General features: G+C 42.0%; 1 protein-coding gene and 1 long non-coding RNA gene across 10 annotated transcripts in view; one reads left to right on the forward strand and one right to left on the reverse strand.

The window, feature by feature from the left end:
• LOC135102104 (muscle-specific protein 300 kDa-like) overlaps window positions 1-21702 on the reverse strand; it is a 241276-nt gene that overhangs the window by 146051 nt on the left and 73523 nt on the right. For 8 of the 9 annotated variants that reach the window (XM_064006869.1, XM_064006870.1, XM_064006871.1 and 5 more), the window contains 11 exons: window positions 21020-21670; window positions 19725-20878; window positions 18135-19569; window positions 16533-16697; window positions 16005-16142; window positions 15378-15587; window positions 14413-15216; window positions 13884-14057; window positions 12891-13685; window positions 10154-12709; window positions 9144-9295 (listed from right to left, as the gene is read on the reverse strand). In XM_064006869.1, coding sequence (XP_063862939.1) covers window positions 9144-9295; window positions 10154-12709; window positions 12891-13685; window positions 13884-14057; window positions 14413-15216; window positions 15378-15587; window positions 16005-16142; window positions 16533-16697; window positions 18135-19569; window positions 19725-20878; window positions 21020-21670 — 8234 coding nt within the window. The remainder of the gene's footprint in view (window positions 1-9143; window positions 9296-10153; window positions 12710-12890; window positions 13686-13883; window positions 14058-14412; window positions 15217-15377; window positions 15588-16004; window positions 16143-16532; window positions 16698-18134; window positions 19570-19724; window positions 20879-21019; window positions 21671-21702) is intronic. The other variant, XM_064006867.1, reaches the window with a different exon arrangement.
• LOC135102109 (uncharacterized) overlaps window positions 7000-21702 on the forward strand; it is a 32870-nt gene continuing 18167 nt past the window's right edge. Inside the window, exon 1 of the long non-coding RNA XR_010269525.1 lies at window positions 7000-8160. This is a non-coding gene — a long non-coding RNA (uncharacterized LOC135102109). The remainder of the gene's footprint in view (window positions 8161-21702) is intronic.

A 21702-nucleotide genomic window follows, 5' to 3' on the forward strand; every position in this document is an offset into this window, starting at 1 on the left:
TAAAACTAAGAACACAACGCACGCAGACATGCAAATCGAGAGTCAATACAAATCACACCACAAAGTCTAGGAAGGATTAGCTATTCTTGCACACCAAAAAGTGAAGCCATAACAGTGAAAAGCTATCAGCAGCATCAGCAGAATGTGACCTCGCTTGGCTGTTAGTTAGTGAGGGAGCATCGCCGCTAAAGAGAAAGTAAACAAGGCCTTAAAAATGTACATTTAAAATACACACACCAGGGAACACATCGGTACGCCAAGCTGAGTAACGAGTCAAGGCCATGAGTAGTCAAATGCTGAGTGTTTATTGGGTGGAACGGCAGCTTGAGCCAGCCAACAGGGAGCGCCAGACACAGGGGTCATTTTCTCTCTCTCTCTCTCTCTCTCTCTCTCTCTCTCTCTCTCTCTCTCTCTCTCTCTACGTGCGTGCGTGTGTGTGTGTGTGTGTGTGTGTGTGTGTGTGTGTGTGTGTGTGTGTGTGTGTGTGTGTGTGTGTGTGTGTGTGTGTGTGTGTCATTCAGCATTCCGGACACTAGTCATCTCCCGTGTGGAATGAGCCATCAACATGTGTCGTCAGGCAGCCAAACAACACTCGGCAGCTCCTCAACCACTACAACCTTGGCGTCAATCCTACAAATACTTGGCAGCACAAAGAGAACACACGAGTCAAGAGTCTGAGCCAGTCAAGGACAAATAAGCGAAAAAGAAAACGAGGCTGGCCAGCAAGTCTAACAGAATGAAGCGACCATTCACAAAAAAAAAAAAAAATAAAAAAATAAAAAAAAATAAATAAATAAAGATAATAAAAAAAGCGAGGAAAGAAAAGAAAAAAAAAGTGGAAGAGCTGCAAGGCAAATGCTTATTATAATTTTGGAGACGCCCCGTGCATGGACCGTCTGACCCCCACGGCTAGCGGCAGGACCTACGCGGATACGGGCTGGTACGAGCGTTTACGGGCGGCGGAGCAATGAGAAACGCAAGTCTTGGGGTCTGAGGGGACGAAGTGCAGTAGTAACTGATCTTTGCTTGTCACTACAGTTATCTCTTTACGGTAATACTGAACTGAATTGACAAACTGACACTTAAGTTATGCTTTTATTAGGACTAGGTGAACCATTTTTTTTTTAATTTGAGGAAGACAGAATGGTTGACACTTTGGGAAATATCAGATCTTTGACTTCCTTCCTGCCACAAAGTAAATGATAAACTTAAATTATAAATGACAACTATAACGGGAAAATTACACTTAAGTCAATTCATCAGATATTGCAATACTCAACATTTTTCACTAGATCTAAGACGGCAATTTCAGCTGTCATCACTTGGAGTGCTAAAACTATGAGAACTGGGATGGGGTTTGCTTTCTACATCTTTATAAACCCACAACTCGTGCGCCTCGCCGCCCTTATTCCCGCGCCCTGCCATGGGAATCAGCCGAACCATGCACTCACTTTGGGGAATCAGTCGGTCAAGCTTAGTTTTTCTCCACAGCTTCGTTTTCTGTCTCTTTCTTTCTCCTGCGTGTGGCTTGTCTCTTGTTCACTGCGCCAGTTTTTCAGTTCGCTAGTTCTCACACAACCTTCAGCCGTGCAGCTCAAAGGAACACTGTAGCCACTCGGATTCTTATATTCTCTATGGTATGAGGGTCTTCAGGAGTGCAGCCGACGGCCAGCGGACACCAATCTCAGCGTGGCGTGGTCAGCCTCTTAGTGGAACAGCAAAAGTCTGGCCACGATCACATCCTTGTCGCGGGTTAACTGGTTCTCGCTGACTGCTGCTGCTGCTTGGGTGAGGGTAAAGATGAGAGAATTCTGGGACGCGATGGATGGTGGGTGAGATGGTAGCAGGTCACTCCTTCTGGGTCACGGTACAGCACTAGGCGAGGGTCAGCCCGGGACTTGCGTGGACCTCTCGCTGGATCAGGAGAGCCAGACCCAGCTGAAGTCCCGTGTGTCGGTAAGTCTCTTCAGGCGACCCTCAGCAGCCCAGGCTAACTTCCCTTGAAGGTTAAGGGCGAGGGCGATATGGGAGTGTTCTACTTTGTTTGCGTTTACCACTCAAACGTGCTTGGCGGTGACGCTGAGTGAGAACAGGCGAAGTAGCAGAAGATGAAGGTGGAGGAGCAGGAGGCGCCATGCAGCGGCGTGGAAGCGGAGGTGGTGGTGTCGGGGTGGGTGTCGGTGCTAAACTGAGCTGCCCACCATCACCTTCAGCCTCACCGACACTCAAATTAACGGCCGTATCTGCAGCTTCACCTGGCACGGGCAACTTGCTCCCGCCTTAACCCAACCTTCAGCGTCCACCCCCCCCCTCCCCTCCTACACTCCACACTCCATCACAGGTCGCGACATGCCCTTACACTAACTCATAAAAAAACATGGTATTTTGGGCGCATTGGTGGACACCGACACTCACAGCAACAAAAACTACTCTCATGATGTCAAACAAACGTGCAGACAAAACAGACAGATATATAAATGAATACTTTAATGAAAAATAAAAGTCAAGAAAGGAACAAACTAACAAATACAATGGCGTAAGTCAAGTTGGGTGTGAGCGTCAACAGCGCAAGAGTAGCTACCCTGCACCAACACACACACACACACACTCACAGTCAGGGTATAGTACATCTCCCTAACGCCTCGTCCCAAGCCACTCCCTGAACGCCACAAACCAGCATTGAAATGTCTCCCTCAACCTCGCCAGGAATGTCCATGAAGAAGAAGAAGAAGAAGAAGAAGAAGAAGAAGAAGAAGAGGGATTTCCTGACAATATTGCACCACTTTTTTTCCCTCAACCCCTGTGCTTTACTCAAATTTCTATCCATGTTTTTTCTCTCTCTCTCTCTCTCTCTCTCTCTCTCTCTCTCTCTCTCTCTCTCTCTCTCTCTCTCTCTCTCTCTCTCTCTCTCTCTCTCTCTCTCTCTCATCACATCTTTTTCCTACTCCTTGTCCTCCTTCTGTTTCTGGCACGTCCTCTTCACCAACAGCGACATGCAGGCTCCAACAACTCTCTTCACCCAACCCCCCTTATTTCCTCCTCCTCCTCTTCACCACCACCACCACCTACACAAAACCGTCTCTGCCACAAACACACCAGTCCACCCACGTATCCTTACCTCCACTACCACTACCACTTCATGCTGCTCTGTCATCACACACACACACACAACCACACAATCTTAGCCCCTGCCCCCCCTCCTCCCCCAACCACCAGCCTCCCACGCACCCGGACATTCTCCTATACCTGTTTCTACTTGTCTCTTCGTTTTCTGTCACCTACAATGCACTAGCGGTCATAAACACAGTCAGTCTGTCTGTCTCTCTCTGTTTCTGTTTGTTACTGCGTTATTTTGGGCTTGTGGGTCTCTCTCTCTCTCTCTCTCTCTCTCTCTCTCTCTCTCTGCTGGCACCTCCGCCACGCCGCCACACGTCACTGCCAAACGTAGTCATCCCAGACAGACTTCCTTCCTCCTCTGCACGTCTCCGATGCTTCCGTGCCCGCAACCCCAATAAACACCACGTCTATACCAGCAGCAGCAGCACCAGCAGGAGGAGGTGGAGGAGGAGGAGGAGCAGGTGGTGTCTTATTGAGATTTGACTGACGTAAGCTTGTTATTTTTCGTCTTTTTAATATATTTTTTTTTTTTTCTGAGCTGGTCTTCTTTTATTTATTCATCTGCTTATTTATTTAAGTTCTTCTCACCTTCCTGCACTACAAGAGTCAAAAGTTAGACGCAAGATTTCTTTTTTACATCACCAGTTCAAAGGAAATGTAAAATGATGTAACTTTTTTGTTTATTCTAGATTATGTTGTTCACAGTAAAGTTATATGCATGCACGCACTCTCCTTCACACACACACACACACACACACACACACACAATGACGAAGACACTCACACGGAACGAAAAATGTCTCATATAAGAAGCGTGTAAGCGAGAAAAAGTAAATAAATAAATAAAAACAGCTGAAGGTTACACAAGGACCCGGAAAAAGATGAGGCAATAGCGACGCATCTCTCTCTTTCTCTCTCTCTCTCTCTCTCATATGTAGGAAGGAGTCTTAGTGTGAGTATGGCACAATCACATTCTATTTCAATGTCATTCCATTTTCTTTTTTTTTTCTTTTCTTTCTTTCTTTCTTTCTTTCTTATCTATTTTTTTTTATTTTGCTAGTAAATTCCTGAATAAATTTTCCTCTACATTCACTTCTTCACACGTGGACAAGCTCAAGACAGAAGTGATGTGTCATTCCCTTCTCGCGTCGCCTTGAAGCGTCACGTCACCTGCTAGGAAGCTTTGAAGACTGCCGTTCCTTGCCTTAATTCATATAAGGACTTGCAAGAGTACGCAGACATGGCTACACTTCAGTCAGCAAGGACAGGACGTAATTAACCCTTTCATTACTAGCCAAATTTTCCCCATATTCATATACTGCTTTTCAGACATAAATTTTTGTGCTACAACTTTTTAGATAGTAGTTTTGCCTAGAACAGATTAAATGAATCTCCTTTTCTCTATATTTTTTAATGTATCTCCGCAAACCAATTTTTCCAGTGCTCTGAATGTGAACAAAGGATGGCTGTAGCAGCGAACTAGTTAAAGTGGGAGTGAATGGTGGTAATGACTGTGGACAGACTCAGAGGGACGGCGAAATTAACTTCCTTTTCTGTCTTTCTTTTTCCGTCTCTCTGCAAACCATTTTTCCCAGTGTTTTGAATGTGAGCGAAGGACGGCCATAGCAGTGAACGGGTTAAAGCGGGAGTGGCGGTAATGAGGTGGACGGTGAAATTACCTCCTTTTCTCTCCCTTTTCTGTCGGCAAACCATTTTCTTTCAGTATTCTGAATGTGGACAAAAGATAGTCATAGCTGTGAAATTGTAGAGTTAAAGCGGGAGAGAGTGGCGGTAATGACAACGGATAGACTGAGGTAGGCGGCGTGGGCGGCTCGACACTGCCTCCCTCACGGCTATCGACCACCGCCACCCACGACACGGCACCGAGCGACCCTAAGCTGCCTGTAATTAAGAGACGGTCTCTGAGCTTCGTGTCTCATGTGGAGTGGTTTAAAAGGGCTCTAGAGGGAGTGACAGAGATTTTTAAGGGTGATGTAATATTTTTAGTGATAGTTCAACAAGGAGTCTGCATCAAGAATGGAAAATCACGAATGAAAACCCATCTAATTATATATGGGACTTTTAAAAATATTCCTTATGAGAGAACAGTGTGCGAGAGCTAATCGGGTTTCTAAGGGTGATTCTGCATCAGGAATGGAAAAAGAAAAAACACGAAAAAAATTATCCAAGTAATCATCCCCGTGACTTAAAAACAGTCCTTATGAGAGAACAAAGTGTTTCAGAATACGGACCGTGATCTTCTAACTCATCAGTCTTATCCCACTAATGAGCGGCGATAAGTCTGCACGGATATATCAAGTGATTGGTTCCAGTTGGTATTTCTAATTTCGTGCTGAAAAAAGGAGGTAGCCGCTGACGTAAACAAATTCTAAGGAGTTCATTCTCCTTATGTATCTGTTAACATTTTCTATTTACAGCTTCTATTTCCCTCCCACTTAGCTGGGACGCGTAGGAGAGTTCTGAATGCAGTGTTGAAACCACTATAATTATGCTGCCTGCCTGCCTGCCTGTGTGTGTGTGTGTGTGTGTGTGTGTGTGTGTGTGTGTGTGTTGGAGCTCCACGTTTCAGTCTTGTGCCTTGGCTGTGGCTGTTAGCGGCCTTGCTGCACTCCGCATCATGCAACACCCCAAACACCAAACAAGATTAAAAATACAATAATACTGTAATCCTGCAACAATTTCTCTCCACGTCCTTCATCCGTTCCCAGATCTTTTTTTCCCAGCCACTTCCTCATCCGAGCCCTCGCTCCCTCCCTGCTTTCCTCCCTCTTTCAGTTCGAACGATAATAAGTGAGAAAGGAAGAGGCAAAAAGACAAAAACAATAGCCGCCTTCCTTCCCCGCCCAGCCGCCCCGCCCTAAGTGTTGGCCCCGTGCCCAGGTGACCCAGCGCCTCCTGAGACCAGCACCTGTGATGTCACCTCCACATCGGCGCAGCCACACCCAAAACACCTCCCTCCTCCCAACATCACGTGCACCATACTACTTATCACAATACTTATCACCATAATCGCATTTTTGGCCCCAGCGACATCAATTATTCATGAAAACTTGTTTCCATAGAAACTTAAACGATCACCTTTAAAAATGAATAAATAATGTAACAGGTAATTCATGAACAGCACATCGAAGAGTTTTAGTGTAATGTTTAAATATTTAATTCACCATTTTCTTGTGTGTATGTATGTGTGTGCGTGTGTGTGTGTTAGAGCGCGGATGTGTGTGCAAGCATGCGAGCCCGCGTGGTAATGCATGTCAGCAGGAATGCACTGATGCGTGCGAGTGCCTCTTAATTACTGAAGGTCACTGAGGACGCCGTGCCCTGTAGCCACGCCACAAGCCAAATCAAACAAGCCTCCCTTGATACACAATGTTGCGCCGCCCGAGCTCCTTCTCCGGCAAACACTCAGAATGCATGCGTACAGTCCTGATAAGCAGCCATGTTCAGGCAGGGCAAGGCAGATTATCACGAGAGTCGTCAATACGTTACACGTGGCCACGTGTTCTGATGTTGCAGCCCTCATGATGTCTGCTCGTTACCAGCACTGTCACGGCAACACATGTGGGCGGCAGATGCTACTAACTTTGTATATTATTATTTTTAAAGTCAGAGAGAGAGAGAGAGAGAGAGAGAGAGAGAGAGAGAGAGAGAGAGAGAGAGAGAGAGAGAGAGAGAGAGAATCATTATCATCTGAAAATGGCATTTTAGTAAGATCTTTATCTTCGTGCTCTTCCCCCCCCTCCCCGTCTCTCTCTCTCTCTCTCTCTCTCTCTCTCTCTCTCTCTCTCTCTCTCTCTCTCTCTCTCTCTCTCTCTCTCCTACGACGTGCACGAGACACGAGGGAGCTACGTACAAGTATAATACTCGCGAGCATATTATACTGTCGGCTCTCGCGTGCACCCGCACACGACGGTCGGCAACACTCCAACAAACCGCCCCCTTCCCTTTCCTTCTGAACCGCGACGCCAAGAGCAACTATGCCCAAAACGTTGAGAAAAGCACGTCTTCCTTGCCAGCTTACAATGCGTGCTGAGATACCACGGCTGATTCCCTAAATGTACAAGACATAAGAGGTGACCATTAGTTAAAAAGGCAAGCCGCTAATACACAGCGCGACGCACACCCACCGCAGGGCATGCTTCAAGGGATGTAGTAAAAGCACGCTACGCCGCACAGCAAATTCTAAATACCATAATTGCAACCGTGGTCGCGAAATTGTCTCCTCAATGGCTGGCTGCCTAACCAAACACACCCAAGCACGCCCCGTCCTGCAGCTCCCGGTGTGCTATCCACTACCACGCTAGATGAAGGAATCCATAAACTTAGAGCGTGATTCACTCGCTCAAAGCCGAGTCATGACATGATTTTACTGGAAAGAGAACCTTGTTCAGCAAAGGACTGAAACTAATGAGCAAAGCGTTTCACTTACGGTGGAGAGATATATAATAAAAATCAACTTGTTTTGATTCTTAATTTGTCATTTGATTATAATGTTATCATCTCTTATCTAACGAAAGTTAGAAAAAATAAACTCTTTACTAAGAAAGATCTTATGAATGCAAAGCTGACTTGAAAGGATTATCACGTTTCCCATTTTCCTTACGATTCTTTCCTATTATTGTAATTTTCATAATTATGTACGATTTGTATTATATAAATTTTACCCTAAAGGAAAAACAATATCAGATGTTTACCTGAAAATGAATGAACTCATCAACCTGCTAGTTTGCAAACACAAATCTATGGACATCACCCACAAAGTTTACATAAGGTTTCTAATAAATGCATTGGTAATACAGATGGCAGCACCTCACCTAGCAGCCCTGAGTGTATTCTGAAACAGACTCACCATGTCCACTCCCCCACACCCCTGCCACTCACACATCTGATACCCGACACACCAGGCACACTACCATTATTTTTGGAGTGATTCACCAGAGAGCCACGCGCAGTTTCCACAGCCACCACCACTCCACCAAGATCAGTCACCATATTGCCCTACTATAACCTCCATAGGAACTAGTCAGTATATCCCTCACTTAATATTAGTACATTCAGATCCCAGCCTGCTTAATTTGTACTTTTAAGTTTATACTTTTTATCCTTTAAATTTGAACTACACCTTTTTGTTATTTGTATTTTCATGCAATTATATAATATGGCCCCATATGACCTTAGTTGTTGTGGCACCACACAGAAAATTTTCCCTCACCTCACCTACATAGGAACTACCATACAGTGCATTGTTCTGTTTTTTTTTTCTTCACCACCACCACTGCTAAGATCCCACCCTAACACCCTATCATAACCTCCAAAAGGATCTACCATACAACAAATTCTTTAATCATTTTTCTTAACCACAATCCCCCCTTTAATCAATAACACAAAAACAGCTACAGCTATGACAGCAACAATATTGAAAACCAGAGGTGCAGTTAACAAATGTACCAAAATTCAAGGACATTGCTTTTGTTGTGTTTTCTTTCATATACATTACTATAGGTTTGCAGTTGAATAGTTCCTATATGAAACTCAAAAAATAAATCCACATATGTTTGCTTACACATGCAAATGAGTATAGAAATCTGCATATGCTTTCTCTTCTCTTCAATTTCAGAAACTTTTGCCCAAATTCACAGAAAATTAATTCCGTGTGAGTTGCAATAGTTTTTGGCACTTTACTTAAAGTTTAAACACATACTATTGATATTAATTCACAAGAAATGTACAAAACTTATGGAATGAATGTCAACATCCCAGAAAACCACTTTTGTATGAGTAAACATATAAAACAAAAAGTTGTACCCTCATTTAGGTAGTGACAAAGAAATACGAAACTAACTAAAAGAGTAACAAAATCCAAGAGTAGTAGTTCTGCATGAGGACACATTTAATGAAGAAAGTTGGAGTAGTGATGGAGAAATACACAAAACTTGCAGGAAGACTGATGAAATCTCACAATAGTCTTAAACAAGGATACATATAGTACAAAAGTGGGTACTCACTCGGGATGGCGACGAAGGAGTCTTTCAAGCTTCTCCTTGGCAGTGGTGTAGGCAACGGCACTAACGGTGTGCAAGTACTGGAGTACCACCTCAGCCTGCCCCTGCAGGCTCTCAATCTCTTCCTCGAAGTCCTCAGCCTCCTCTTCCAGGGACTGATAGTAAACAAGGTAACATAAGTATTAATAGAATGAAGGAAGTGAAGGGAAACTGAAAGAAATATATAAAGAAGGCTACAAGACCCTACATTTAACATAAATTGTACTGACCTTAACATTTTCCAAATAATACTTCCTGAATCAACTTATGTAGGTGTATAGTTGTCCATGTCTATACTAAGAAGTGACAGTTGTTTTATTTATATCACTGCAAACTTTGTGCATCAAATCTATCTCTGTTATATCTTCCATCCAATTTGGTAGACTCTCTTACTACAAACATTGCTGAGATAAGCTATATATGTATCCTCCATGCATCATTTTCTTTTGTCCATGTGTATTTCAACTTATAGTGAAATAAGGACAGCCAAGGCCAGCACCCACTGCCAGTCCACCACACCTGGTGGGTAAAGGCTGTGGCACAGTAGTGGCTGGCACTGTGCCCCACATCCTGGCCAGGGACTCTGTAGCTCGGCCAAAGTAGCACAATTGTAGTCCCTTTGTCACAGTCAGGATAAGTAAACTAATGAGCACTAATCTTAGGTTCAATCCATTATACTCATACAATTTTGAGCAAACTAGTGTTTTTGCAGTGGTGTTTCACAAAGCAATACTGAAAGAAGTAACATCCCATACCTTTCCTGTGCATTTATCTAATTAAAAGAATGTTATAGCTGAATCTCTGACTTGCTGAGAAACATGATAATAAATGTCATGCTTGAGGAAGAATTTCAGTGTAGCTGTTTTGTCTAATAAGTAATTGTCCTATATGTGGCTGTTCAATCAGTCCTGTGAAAATACTGCTTAAATTATTGTATACTTCATACTACAGTAATGGATGATTTAGATCCATACCTGGATAGTGTCCTTGACAGCATCCATGTCTTGATTGTCTGTGATGGTGGTGTCCAGGTCCTTGTTGAGACGCTGCTCAAGGTTGTCCAGACCCACCTCCAGGCTCCTCACGGCCACATCATAGTCTTGCCACTGGCTGATGAGGGATGCCAGTGCTTCACGGCGATTTTCCATGTTGCTCATTGCATACTTCCACTCTTTTGTTATTTCTAGAAGTTGATTGCCTATAGCCACTTGACTGGTTTTATTTGCATGCTGCAGCAGCTCATTGGCCTTTTCAGTAAAGTCAGAAATAACATGGCTCTGGTCATAGAGGCGCATCCGCTCTTCGTCCATTCTTTGCAAGTTCACTCTTAATGCTGCCACATTAATGGCACTATCATTTGTAAGAGTGTTAATACTGGCATCTTCTATGAGGCTTCTGGCCTGCTCAAAGATCTTGCTATAATCCAATGCAAGTTGAACATTTTTCTCAAGCTGGGATTTGTGGTCCCTGGCTGACTTAGTAACATGGTCAAGGTCTTTAGTCAGCTGTGAAAGTTCCTGGGTAAGTCTGTCTTGATCTTCATTTGTCAGGGATGGAACAATGCGCTCGGCAATGTTACCTAGCTGTTCAAGAGACTCACCTATCAAACCTTCACTTGAGAAGAAAGCTAAATGGTCTTCTAGATCCGCCTGCACATTATCAAAATCAACACAGTCAATTTCAACAATTCGTTTATGAGCCTTGCCAATCCAATCATTGATTTTGGACACAAAATCTTCATAGTCAAGTCGGAGCATCTTTTCATCTTGGAGATACTTCAGTCTAGAGTCTAATTCTAGTGGGAAAGTAGAAAGGATCATTTTTGCTTCTGACAGTCTTTCCTGCAAGAAATATGGCAGACCAGTTTCAGACTTTGCTTTTTCCTGGATGGTGCGTATCTTCTTCAATTGTTCCTCAATGTCGTTTGCAAGTTCTTCATGAGTTTCAATTTCTTCATTGGCACTCTCCACTTCCAGAGTAAGAAGTGGCCGAGTCTTCAGCTCAGACTCTTGCTCCAACAGCCATTCCATGGTCGTGTTTAGTTCAATGTGGATGCGTTTGTGACTCTCAGCTGATACTTCATGTTCTGAGTGCCGCTTTTCTACTTCACGACGAAGAGCACTGAGGTTGTTTTTAACAAGCTGCAGCTGTTCCATAATGGCATTGTGGTCCTCAACAGTTCCTTCTTCACTGATTATTGAGCCTTTATCTTGTGCAGATGTCAACTGAGCTTCACATTCCTGTATCTTAGTTATTACGAGACCATACTTGCGAAGCTTATCATTAACTGTTTTTTCAGTTTGTTCAATGTCCTTCACAACAGTTTTGTATCGATTAGTGAATCCAATGATCTCAGTGATGAGGGACATGTACTGCTGCCTCACCAGGATCAGCTGACGGACCCTCACAATGTGTTTCTCCACAATCTGACTGAGATCTTGCTGTTGCTTCATAATATCACGCATTTCCCCAATACTGACATCTGTTCCTGAGTGAACTCCATCAAGGTTCTTCCTGAAATCATTCAATTTGCTCAATACTTCCTGATATGAGGTTAGAAGCTTCTGAGCATCATCTACAGTGCGACCCACAGGTCTACTGAGAGCTTTAATTTCCTTCTGGATAGAGGAGAAATATTGGGTTGTTTGGACAATTCGTTCTTTGTTGCGGCGGAGAAGTGTAATAGTGTTGCGAACCTGTTCTGTTTTGTCACTGATGGAATTGTTAACCCTTGCAGTTTTGTCTTGAACATCAGCCACAATCTCTCCCAAGCTGAACTTATCTGTCTCTGTGATGTAAGGTAACAGGTCTTCACACAAGTTGGCAATGCTGGTCACACGTTTGTTTGCAGATTCGCGTTCATCTTCCATAGTCTCCAGCTTTTTGAGTTGCTCTGCCAGAACCTCAGCAGTGTTGAGACTCTTAGTATCAGTTTGCAAAGCAACCTCAGCTTGATGAAGCCATTTCTGGGCAATGTCAACTTCTTTCTCAAAGTCACGTCTTGCTTCTAAAAGATTAGAGAGGCGATTTAGTGTTCCAGACATTGTTTGACGGACATTATTCATCTTGTCATCTATTTCTGTCAAGATGTCATGCAAATCCTCTTTTTCTTCATCTGTGCAGTCCTTAAACAATGCACTTCCTTGTCTTTTAACACCAGCAACACTTGTTTCTGCATATTGCTTCAATTCTGTATCTAGTCGTCTGTATTTCTCAACAATGCGTTCTGCATTTTCTGACTTAAGAGGCAGGAGGTCTGGGCAAACCACTTCATCAGATTTGCCACTGATCCATGCGCGGACCTGATCCAACGACTGTTCAAAGCTTCGTCGTTCTTCGTATGACACAATCATATCATTCTTAATTTCCATCACAATAGAGTAAATGTTTCTTTGTTCCTCTGTTATCTTACTCAATATGTTCTCAAGTTTGAGGATTTCAGAATCCTCAATGTCACCCTTCAAGTTCTCAACTGCTTTTTCTAGTTGTGTGATTAAAATTCTCTTTGATGAGACCTCTTTGGAAAGATCCTGTGGAGTAAGCATTTGTTTATAATTAGTCTATATAAAATACTGTAGCATATGTTACATTCATTTTTTTGTGTATGTAAACACTGTCATAGCTGAAAGCATCAACTGGAAAGAAACTTGTGCCATAAGCAGTGCACCCCCTGGTCCTGAAAACTCAGCAAAACACTTAGCTAATACTTACATTTATCTCCAGTAACTTGACTTCTGTTGCCTTGCTGGTGTAGCCCAGGAGAGGGAGATTTCTGGTGAATTCTAGTTTCTCTCTCAGCCATGTCTGCAGGTTGAGGATGTCATTCTTGGAGTCTTCATAACCTTTTCTTGTCATTTCAATAACTTGCATCTTCTTCCCAACACGCTTCTGTAAGTCTGCATATTTCTTCTCAACTGATCTCAGTTGTTCCTCTACTTGCTGAACATCCAAACTGGAGAGCTCAACCATCACTTCTCCAGCTTTTACTTTGAGTTCCTCCAGCATTGAATGAGCATCTTCAAACTGACTCCATAACTTCTGTACTTCAGTGGACTTTTTACCAGAATCAAAGTTTTCACTCTTATCGCACTTTTCCAGTTGTTTGATAATTGTGTCGAACCAACCATAGACCTGCTGAAGTTTACTTCTGTACTCATCAATCTGTTGAATGACAACAGTACGGGAATCTATCAGGTTGGTTACTTCCTCTTCAAGTTGGTTCATTTGTTCACGAATGTCTGACTCTGCAATGTCAGGAGCCAAGTTCATCTGCTTGATTTCAAGCTCATCCAGAATAGCTTGCTTCTCCATGATCTTAGCACGAAGGTCATTCATCTGAGATATCTCATGTGATGAAGCTTCAGACCGTAACTTGGCAGGGCGACTCTTGAAATCCTGGACAATGATGTGGTATTCCTCAATCCACTTCTTGATTGCATCATTCTGGCGGCCAAGCTCCTCTAACTCATTCACTGAACTGCTAATTGTTGACACTCTGGCTTGAACCTAGGAAAAAAAAAAAAAAAAAAAAAAAAAAACGTCAGTATTATAAATCAATATAATATGCATGTTATTGTATATCTACATAACTTTCTCTTTTTTAAATATCTTCACACATTTCCACACAGCTGTTGCATTGTACAATAATATTTAAACTGCTTTACATTCACATATCCCTGATGGTTCAGAATATGGAATGCTGACCTGTTCAATGAGGTCTTCCAGCTTGGCTCGCACAGCAAGTTCATTTTCAGGGATGGACTGGGAAATGACATCCTGAGGGGAGCCAGGTCGGGAGATGGAGGCAGTGGCCGCTTCACATGCCTGCACTGCAAAGGCCAGCCGGGACTTCTCTCCCAGCAACTTACTGTGCCAGGACTGTCACAGGATTTGTTGTTGTTAAAATAGTTCATTACTATTACAGGACGATTCTATACTGTTCATATACTAATACAAGGTAAATCAGTATAATTCATGACTCAAATAAAATATTAGTATAACTTATGAAATGTGGCATTATATTTCAATTACAAGTATTTCATAATTTTTTAAAATTTAGATGCACTGAAAAATATTTTACAGCATTTCTTCTTTACATAACAAAAATTTCTTAGTAGAATTTGTTGCACCAGGCAAGTGAAAAGCTCTCAATTCTGCTTTACCCTAAGTAAAGACAGATAAGAGAAAGGCTAATAAAGGTATGACGCTGAAATCTAGTGAAGTAAGGTCTTACCCTTGTACATTCCAGGTGGTACTTGGCCTCCTCCATGGTTTGGATAGTGGTGTCATTTTCTTCAGCAATAACTGGCTCCCATTCCTCTAAGTTTTTCTCAATTGACTCGAGTGTAGCTTCATACTCTTCAAATTTAGCCAAGGACTCATTGAGGCGTTTCTGTATGTGAGTAGCTGTGCTTAACAATGAGTCATAGCTTTCTTGAATATTGTGAAGCTGGTGCTCAATCTTGTCTTGAATGGCTGGCACTGTGCCGATGTAGCGATCAATCTGTTTTCTGCCCTTGTTTTTCACTTCTTCCAGAGTTTGCTGATATTCAACTATTTCATCCACTTGCTCATTGTGGCTCTCAATTTGTTCTTCTGTCTGTTCCCTATTGCAAATGTACAGAGCATTTTCAGCCATAAGTTGGAAGCTAATTTGAAGAAGCCACTTTTCAGTGTCCTGTAAAGCAAACTGATACTCACTAAAGTCAGAAATCTCTTCCTCCAGCTTAGCTATGATCTCATTACACCGACTATTGAGCCGACTCCACTTGGCTTCTGCTTCTTCCATGCGTGTTAGGATATCATTGTCCGATGCCTTTTCTGAAAAATCTTCTGCTTCATCAATAAGAGCCTGAACCTCTTCTTCCTTCTCCTGGATCTGGAGAGAAAGATGCTTGTAGCGCTCCATGAAAGTCTTCATCTCAGCCACCTCACCACGAGAGTCTGGTGTCTCCACAAGCATCTCTTCCACTTCCACTAGCCAAGCGTCTAACCTGCTCTGAGATTCATTGAACTCTTCCCATCGATTTACAGCACTCTGCAGAGAAATTCAGTATGATATATGTATATTCATCACAAAACTATTAGATCATATGATACATAATATTATTTCTGGATCAAATTAGGATCTGTATTTTGATGTTTACTTTGAATATTTGCACATAATATGTCAAGCTATATCAGTCTCAACTTGTTTACCTTTAGATTTGACAAAGTGGAGGTGAGTGAAATATTAAACTGATCCCATGCATTTCTCAGTTTTGTGAAGTCTTTTCGAATGGTGTCCTGCTGGTCCAGCTGGGTGAGGTTAAGAGCCTGAGTGTAGTTGTCAGACATCACCCCAAGGAGATGCTGACCTTCAGACAGTCTTGTTGACACCAGTTTGACAGTGTGGAGCTTGTCTCTGACCTAGTGATAGGGAGAGGGTAGGCTAGTGAGGAACTCTGATGACTGGATTGATTAGTGTATTTTGCATTATGTCAGGTGTTACTTTAAGCAATTTTTTCCTTGATGAATCTGGAGTATCAAGAATAAAGTGATGATAATGCTGCAGATATAAAAGGTTGTGAAAAGGAGTTTGAAAAAAAAAAGAAAAAAAAAAAAATAAATAAAGCAGAGGAAAATGTTAGTGGTGAATTGGAAGGGTGAGAAAGCATAACTGGGTACTGAGGATAACAATTGTGATGAAGAAGGTAAATATTACATACTCTACTGGTAATATAAACTAACTCTTTGCATATACCATGCTATACTATTAAGTATAGGTATTCAGATCATGCTGTCAAAAATGCCTCATGTCCTAAGTGAACAGCTGCACCTACTCACCTCTGCCTCAGAACCCTCATCATCCTGGCAGTCATTGACTGTACCCTGGGCACGCCCAAGCCATTGTTCAAATTCAGCTTTTGAGGTGATGAATTCTGTGTGGTCTGTTAAGGTCTTCTGGGCCACCACAACCAGACTCTGTGTGGGAGGAAATGCAGGGAGGGTGAAAATTAACCCTGAGTGAAGTGCCTCTTGACATATCTTATATTCTTATCCCAGGATCTGTCTTTATGACAGACCTAAATTATAATACAAATACAAATGTTAGTTACATAACTACATTTTCATATCATTGTCAAAACAAGAAAGTCTAGGACATCTTGTTTCAAAGTTTACTCTACATGAAGCTTTCATATCTTGAGAAACCTTAACTCATGGGTGTCAGTAATATATTGTAAATATCTTTTTAAAGGTGATGTTCATAGCTGCAATATTATACCAAGTATACAATAACTAGGTAAAATATAAACATGTTCTAAATAATGGGAAAAAAATTATGATATTACAAATAACTAGAGGCACAGAGACCTGTAGGTTAGTGAGGGCATTGGTGTAGGATGCCTGGAGCTGGACAGTCATGTCCCTGACAGGGGTGTGGGCGCTGTAGTCCATCAGCACCTCACACCGGTCGTTGAGCACCTCCAGGTGGACCTTCTTGGCGTTTGCCTCCTCAAGAAGCTCCTGCAAAGATTTCTTAATTTGGAGGGAAGAAACATGATTAATGTTTAATTCATTATGAGTCAAGTGTGGCATGTGTTAGTGGGGAATGGCTGAGGCAAGCAGCTGTACAGAGACCAACATAGTCATCACAGGAAGGTTTTCAATGTAATACTGGTATCCTAGGGGTGTACCTAAAAATTCACTGAATTTAGGTAAAAATCACACAAAACTTTATATGAAAGAATGAAAAATTAGTACAGGATTCTAAACTTAAACATAGAATTAAAGTTTCAAATTACAATTTGTCCTCAAGGGGAGAAAAGCAGTATTTGTTATGATGGGCTTTATAAAATAGTAAATGAGTATTACTGTTTCACAGTAGACCTCTATAAGAAATCTGAATGGGTAATGATACAATGATCAAATGTGAATACAAAAGTTGAAGAGCAAAATTTATAGACTAGTAAGACATTCAAATGATGACAAAGAAGGCATTGAGATATGATGAGTGTACAGCTTCATTAAGCAAGGGAGCATGAAGATATTTCTTTAAGCACCAGGTGAAAGGCAATGCTTCAGCACCCGCAGGGATAAAATGAAAAGAAAAACAGAAGGCTGAGGCAGGAAATCTGGGGCAACAGTATCTTCAGTAAACATATTAATAAATATGGGAATAACATTTCCTCATATGTATATAATATCTTATCAATCTTAAATATCAAAATTATTCAAACACTAACATAAAAAATAATGCTATCAAAATAAGCTTAGTAGGTCTAAACACAATCAAATCAAAATACAAACGCCTAAAAAAAACTATAAAAAATGTAATAAATTGCAGAACATAATTTTGTTAATCAAAACATAAACAAATGACAGAGAAAAGTAGAGGCTGCCATTTAAACATTTATAAAACTAATACAACCAGGAAAATTATGATAAATCTGCAATAAAAAAAAACACATGCAATTACTGTATTATTTAAAAAAAAGAAAAAAAAAAAGCACTATACTAATAGACCACAATTATTCTATATGTTCTCACAGCACAATGAACAAAGGTGAAGCTGAGAGGTGGTAGAGACAGCCCGCACCCCAGCAGGTGTTAGGGGCCACAGGGCATTCAGAGAGATGTTAGTAACAGAGGTGTGGGAAGAGTACTCAGCTGCTTAGATAGAATGAACTTAACTGTTGGTGCCTACTTACTGGTACATATTTATATTTTCTAAGAAGCTATTGTAAAGAAAATTATTGGTGTTATACCATCAATCTACAAAATAATATTAAGAGGAAAAGTCTTCAAGAGATGAAACTACTACTGTATTGAATAACATAACACAATAAATGTAATTAACTTTTCTCAGCTAAGCAAATATTACAAAAATTCATCTATCATAAAAGAACATCAAAAAGCTAGAGCAGCAGTAATGTAGGAAAAATAATGATAATGAGAACACAAGGGCAACCCTACCTTCCAGTTCTCAAGGTCCTCTGGCGTGGGCTCCTCAGGCTCATCTTTCATTTGCTGCTGGAAGCGTTCAAGCCAGTCAGAGAACTCCTTGTGACTCTCTGTGAACTCATTCCATGTCTGCAGGCACTTGTCCATGGTGCGGCGGATGTCAATGCTCATTTGCTGCAGAGACTCCCACTCCATGCGGAGACTGTTTGCCTCACTACATAGTGTCTCCTGTCCTTCCTTTGATGTAGAATTCCTCAGAGCTTTGTTGAGATCAATGGCCTTATCAATCAGTTCTTCACCTTCAATTAACTCTTCAGCAATGTCTTCTTGTTGTTGCTGCTTTTCAATCACCTCTTTCTTCTCCCCATGGCTGTCAGCAAACTGCTGCATTGTGATACGGGTCTTCCTCAGCCAGTCGTTGGCTTCCATCACAGCACAGTGATAGGACTCATGTTCCTTGACATACACCTCAAGAGTTTTAATATTATCCATGACCTTTTTCTTAATGTTGTCATATTTATTCAAACATTCATCCACCTCTTTCTGAGAGTAACCTTCATCAGATGTCTTCCCAGCAAGGCGTTCCACCATGTCAAAGTGAGCCACAATGTCCCGCAGAAGGATGCGGTACTTCTCCAGAGCAGCGCGCTTATCGCTGAGTTCACTGAACAGCACACCTTGCTCACAGGCCTTTGTGTTGAGTTCCTCCAGCCATTCAGCAACAGTATCACGCATCTTGTCTGTCTCTTCTCGTCTTGAGATTTTTGTACTAAGACTTTGGTGAAAACTGTATATGTCAGCCATTAATTTCTCAAAATCTTTGCGTACACTTTCTGTATCTTCTTGTATTCTTGCTGCACCTTGCTGCTCTGTGTTCATTATCACCCTTTCTTTAAGCTCCAAAACATAGCGAAGTTTATGCTGGCCATTTTCCAAGGTGTTCTTGATAGCTTTCACAGCAGTCAGCTGCTTGTTGAGTTCTACCATGCTTGTAGCTTCACCATAAGCATCAGTGAGTTTCCTGCGAGTGTTTTCGATCCACTCATTGCACTCACTGTACAGTTGGTTATGTTGATGGTGCTCCTGGAAGTGCATCTCTAGACGCCTCATCACCTCCTTAGCGAGGGATAGCAGTGTGTTGTACTTGGTGGTGAGCTGCGTGACTGCATTACTCACACGAGAGTCAGCACAAGTCTCAAGCAACAGCTGTGCACGCATATTCAACAGATCAAGAGTCTTTTGCCAATCAAATATCATCTGTAAGGTTCCTTGGAACTCTTCCAACACTGCTCTCTTTTCTTGTACAGTATTCTGGAGTTTATTGTAACCCTGAACCTTTTTATCCATTTTGCCAAGCCAATCCTCACATTCCCTAAATTTGTCCTCATATTCTGTCCACTTGACTATGCCCATCTCAAGAAGATTTTTTGTTTTACCAACTTGTCCCCTGAAACATGAAAATATGTTATAACTGTTATGAAACTGTATAATTAAGTAATGCACAGAAATGGGATACTAGTATAGAAATATTAACAAAGTTTCATATATGAAAAACTTAATCAACAAGCATAGAAAATTTTAAAAAATTTAAAAAATACTTACAAGAAATTATCAAACTCATCCTGTAGGAATGCAACTTCTTCTTCTATCACTTCCTTGTCCTCATCATCTGCTAGATTACATGCCTTTTCTGCCAGAGTGAAAGCCTTGTCCAGCTTCTTTTGTCCTTCCTCCTGTTCATTTTGTAACATCTTGAGAACAGTTGCCTTGCCACTTATGGTGTCTTTGTCCCCAGTTGGCTCAGCACACTTAGCCATCCTTTCCTTGGCAGCTCTGAGCCAGTGCATGAATTCATTACCTGCATCAACAAATTCTTGATGGTGGTCAACCATATCCTTCTGTTTCTCTAACAGTTCCTTTGCCTGCTTACTCAAGTTGTGGTACTTATTAGAGATTTCTGATGCATTATTCTTCATCTGGCTGGCTTGACTCTCTGTAGCTTTAGACGTGACTGACTCAATCATTGGCTCAAAGGAAACTATATCCTGCACAATGCTGTTGGTACGTCGAAGATTAGCCTTGCGTTCCCCAATGGTCAGGGAGGATACTCTGTGAGAAAGTCCTGAGGTCTTTTTGTTGGCAGCAGTCACTGCTGAGGTGAGCTGCTGAAGCTTTGCTTCCCTCTCACTTATCCACTGCTGCATATTGTTGTATGAGGCACTCATATCAGCCCACTGAAGAAGGTTAGTCTCCAGGGACACCTTTGCATTAGATAGCTTCTTGATGAGTTTGTCCCAGTCACTCTGTAAGTTTTCCATAGAGTCATTGATGGCATCCCGACCATCAGAACGTGTGTTGCGCAGTACCTTCTCTCCCCAGTTGACAGCTTGATGAACTAATGACTGCCCTTCTTCCTGCTTCCTCATCAAGGCTTGAATCATATCCAGATGTCGCTCAATGCTCTCCTTTCCAGAATCTGGTGACATATCCATGCAGTCCCTAACAACCATCTGGGCATTATCCATCCATTCTCGTGCTTTCTTCAAATTGTTCTCATATTGTTTGTGTTGGTCAAAGCTGGCCTCCACCTTTCTAAGGACATCTTTGGCCATGTTTACCAGCACGTGGTACCTTGAGTTCAGGTGACGCATCTGGTTTTGTACATAAGAATCAAGATGAGTTTCTTGCAGGGTTTTGGATAGATCATTCAGCTTTTTCAGTTGAGCTTCATGTTTGTTAAGATTTTCTAACAGATCCTGTAGAAATAAATAAATAAAATGAGTTAATAAAGCACTATCTTGACTCACCATAGAACAGGGATATAAAATTGAATGAAGAAAAAGTACAGAGAACACACATATGACAATGTAAGAATTTGGTACAAATTAATGAAATACCTTAACATTGTTGACTTGTTGAGTCTTCTCACCAATACTGGCATACAACATGGTTTTGTAAGCCTTCATATCAGCATCTGCCTTTTGTAGCCAGTCTGAAAGTTTCTCGTGTTCATCTTTATAATCTCGCCACTGAATCACAGTCTTCTCAAGGTTCTGCTTTTGCTTGGAAATTTCTTTGAAAACTTCCTCAAAGCTCTCCCTCACAGCCCGCATCTCATTCTTGTAATTCTCTTGGCCTGAAGAGGAGGTAGAGTGTAAAAACACCTCCCCTCGATGCATCAGTTGGTCCACCAATATTTGCCCCTGTGCCTGTCGGGTCAGCAAGGTGTCCAGAGCCTGCACAGCTGTCTCAATGGAAAGTCTGTCTCCCAAATTCTTCTGCTTCAGCGCTGGAATCTTGTCACGGGTACGGTTAACAAAGGCATGCAGGTCATCATATGCCTCCTTGTAGTGCCGGTGGTCCCGGTACTGCGTTTCCCGCTCTCCACGCAGGGACTTGATCCGGTCAGACAGATTCTCGAACTGCTTTAGGATGTGTTGTGCTTGTGATGCAGCCTGAGCTTGCTGTCCACTTGCTAGCATTTCTGAAGCTTTAACCTTTAGACTTTCAACTTCATACTTTTCACACCGAAGCTTTTCCTCTAAGCTCTGTGAAAAACACCATCAAATGATTAATTAAA

This window comes from Scylla paramamosain, chromosome 7 (genome assembly GCF_035594125.1).
Source record: "Scylla paramamosain isolate STU-SP2022 chromosome 7, ASM3559412v1, whole genome shotgun sequence".
NCBI classification, from domain to species: Eukaryota; Metazoa; Arthropoda; class Malacostraca; order Decapoda; family Portunidae; genus Scylla; species Scylla paramamosain.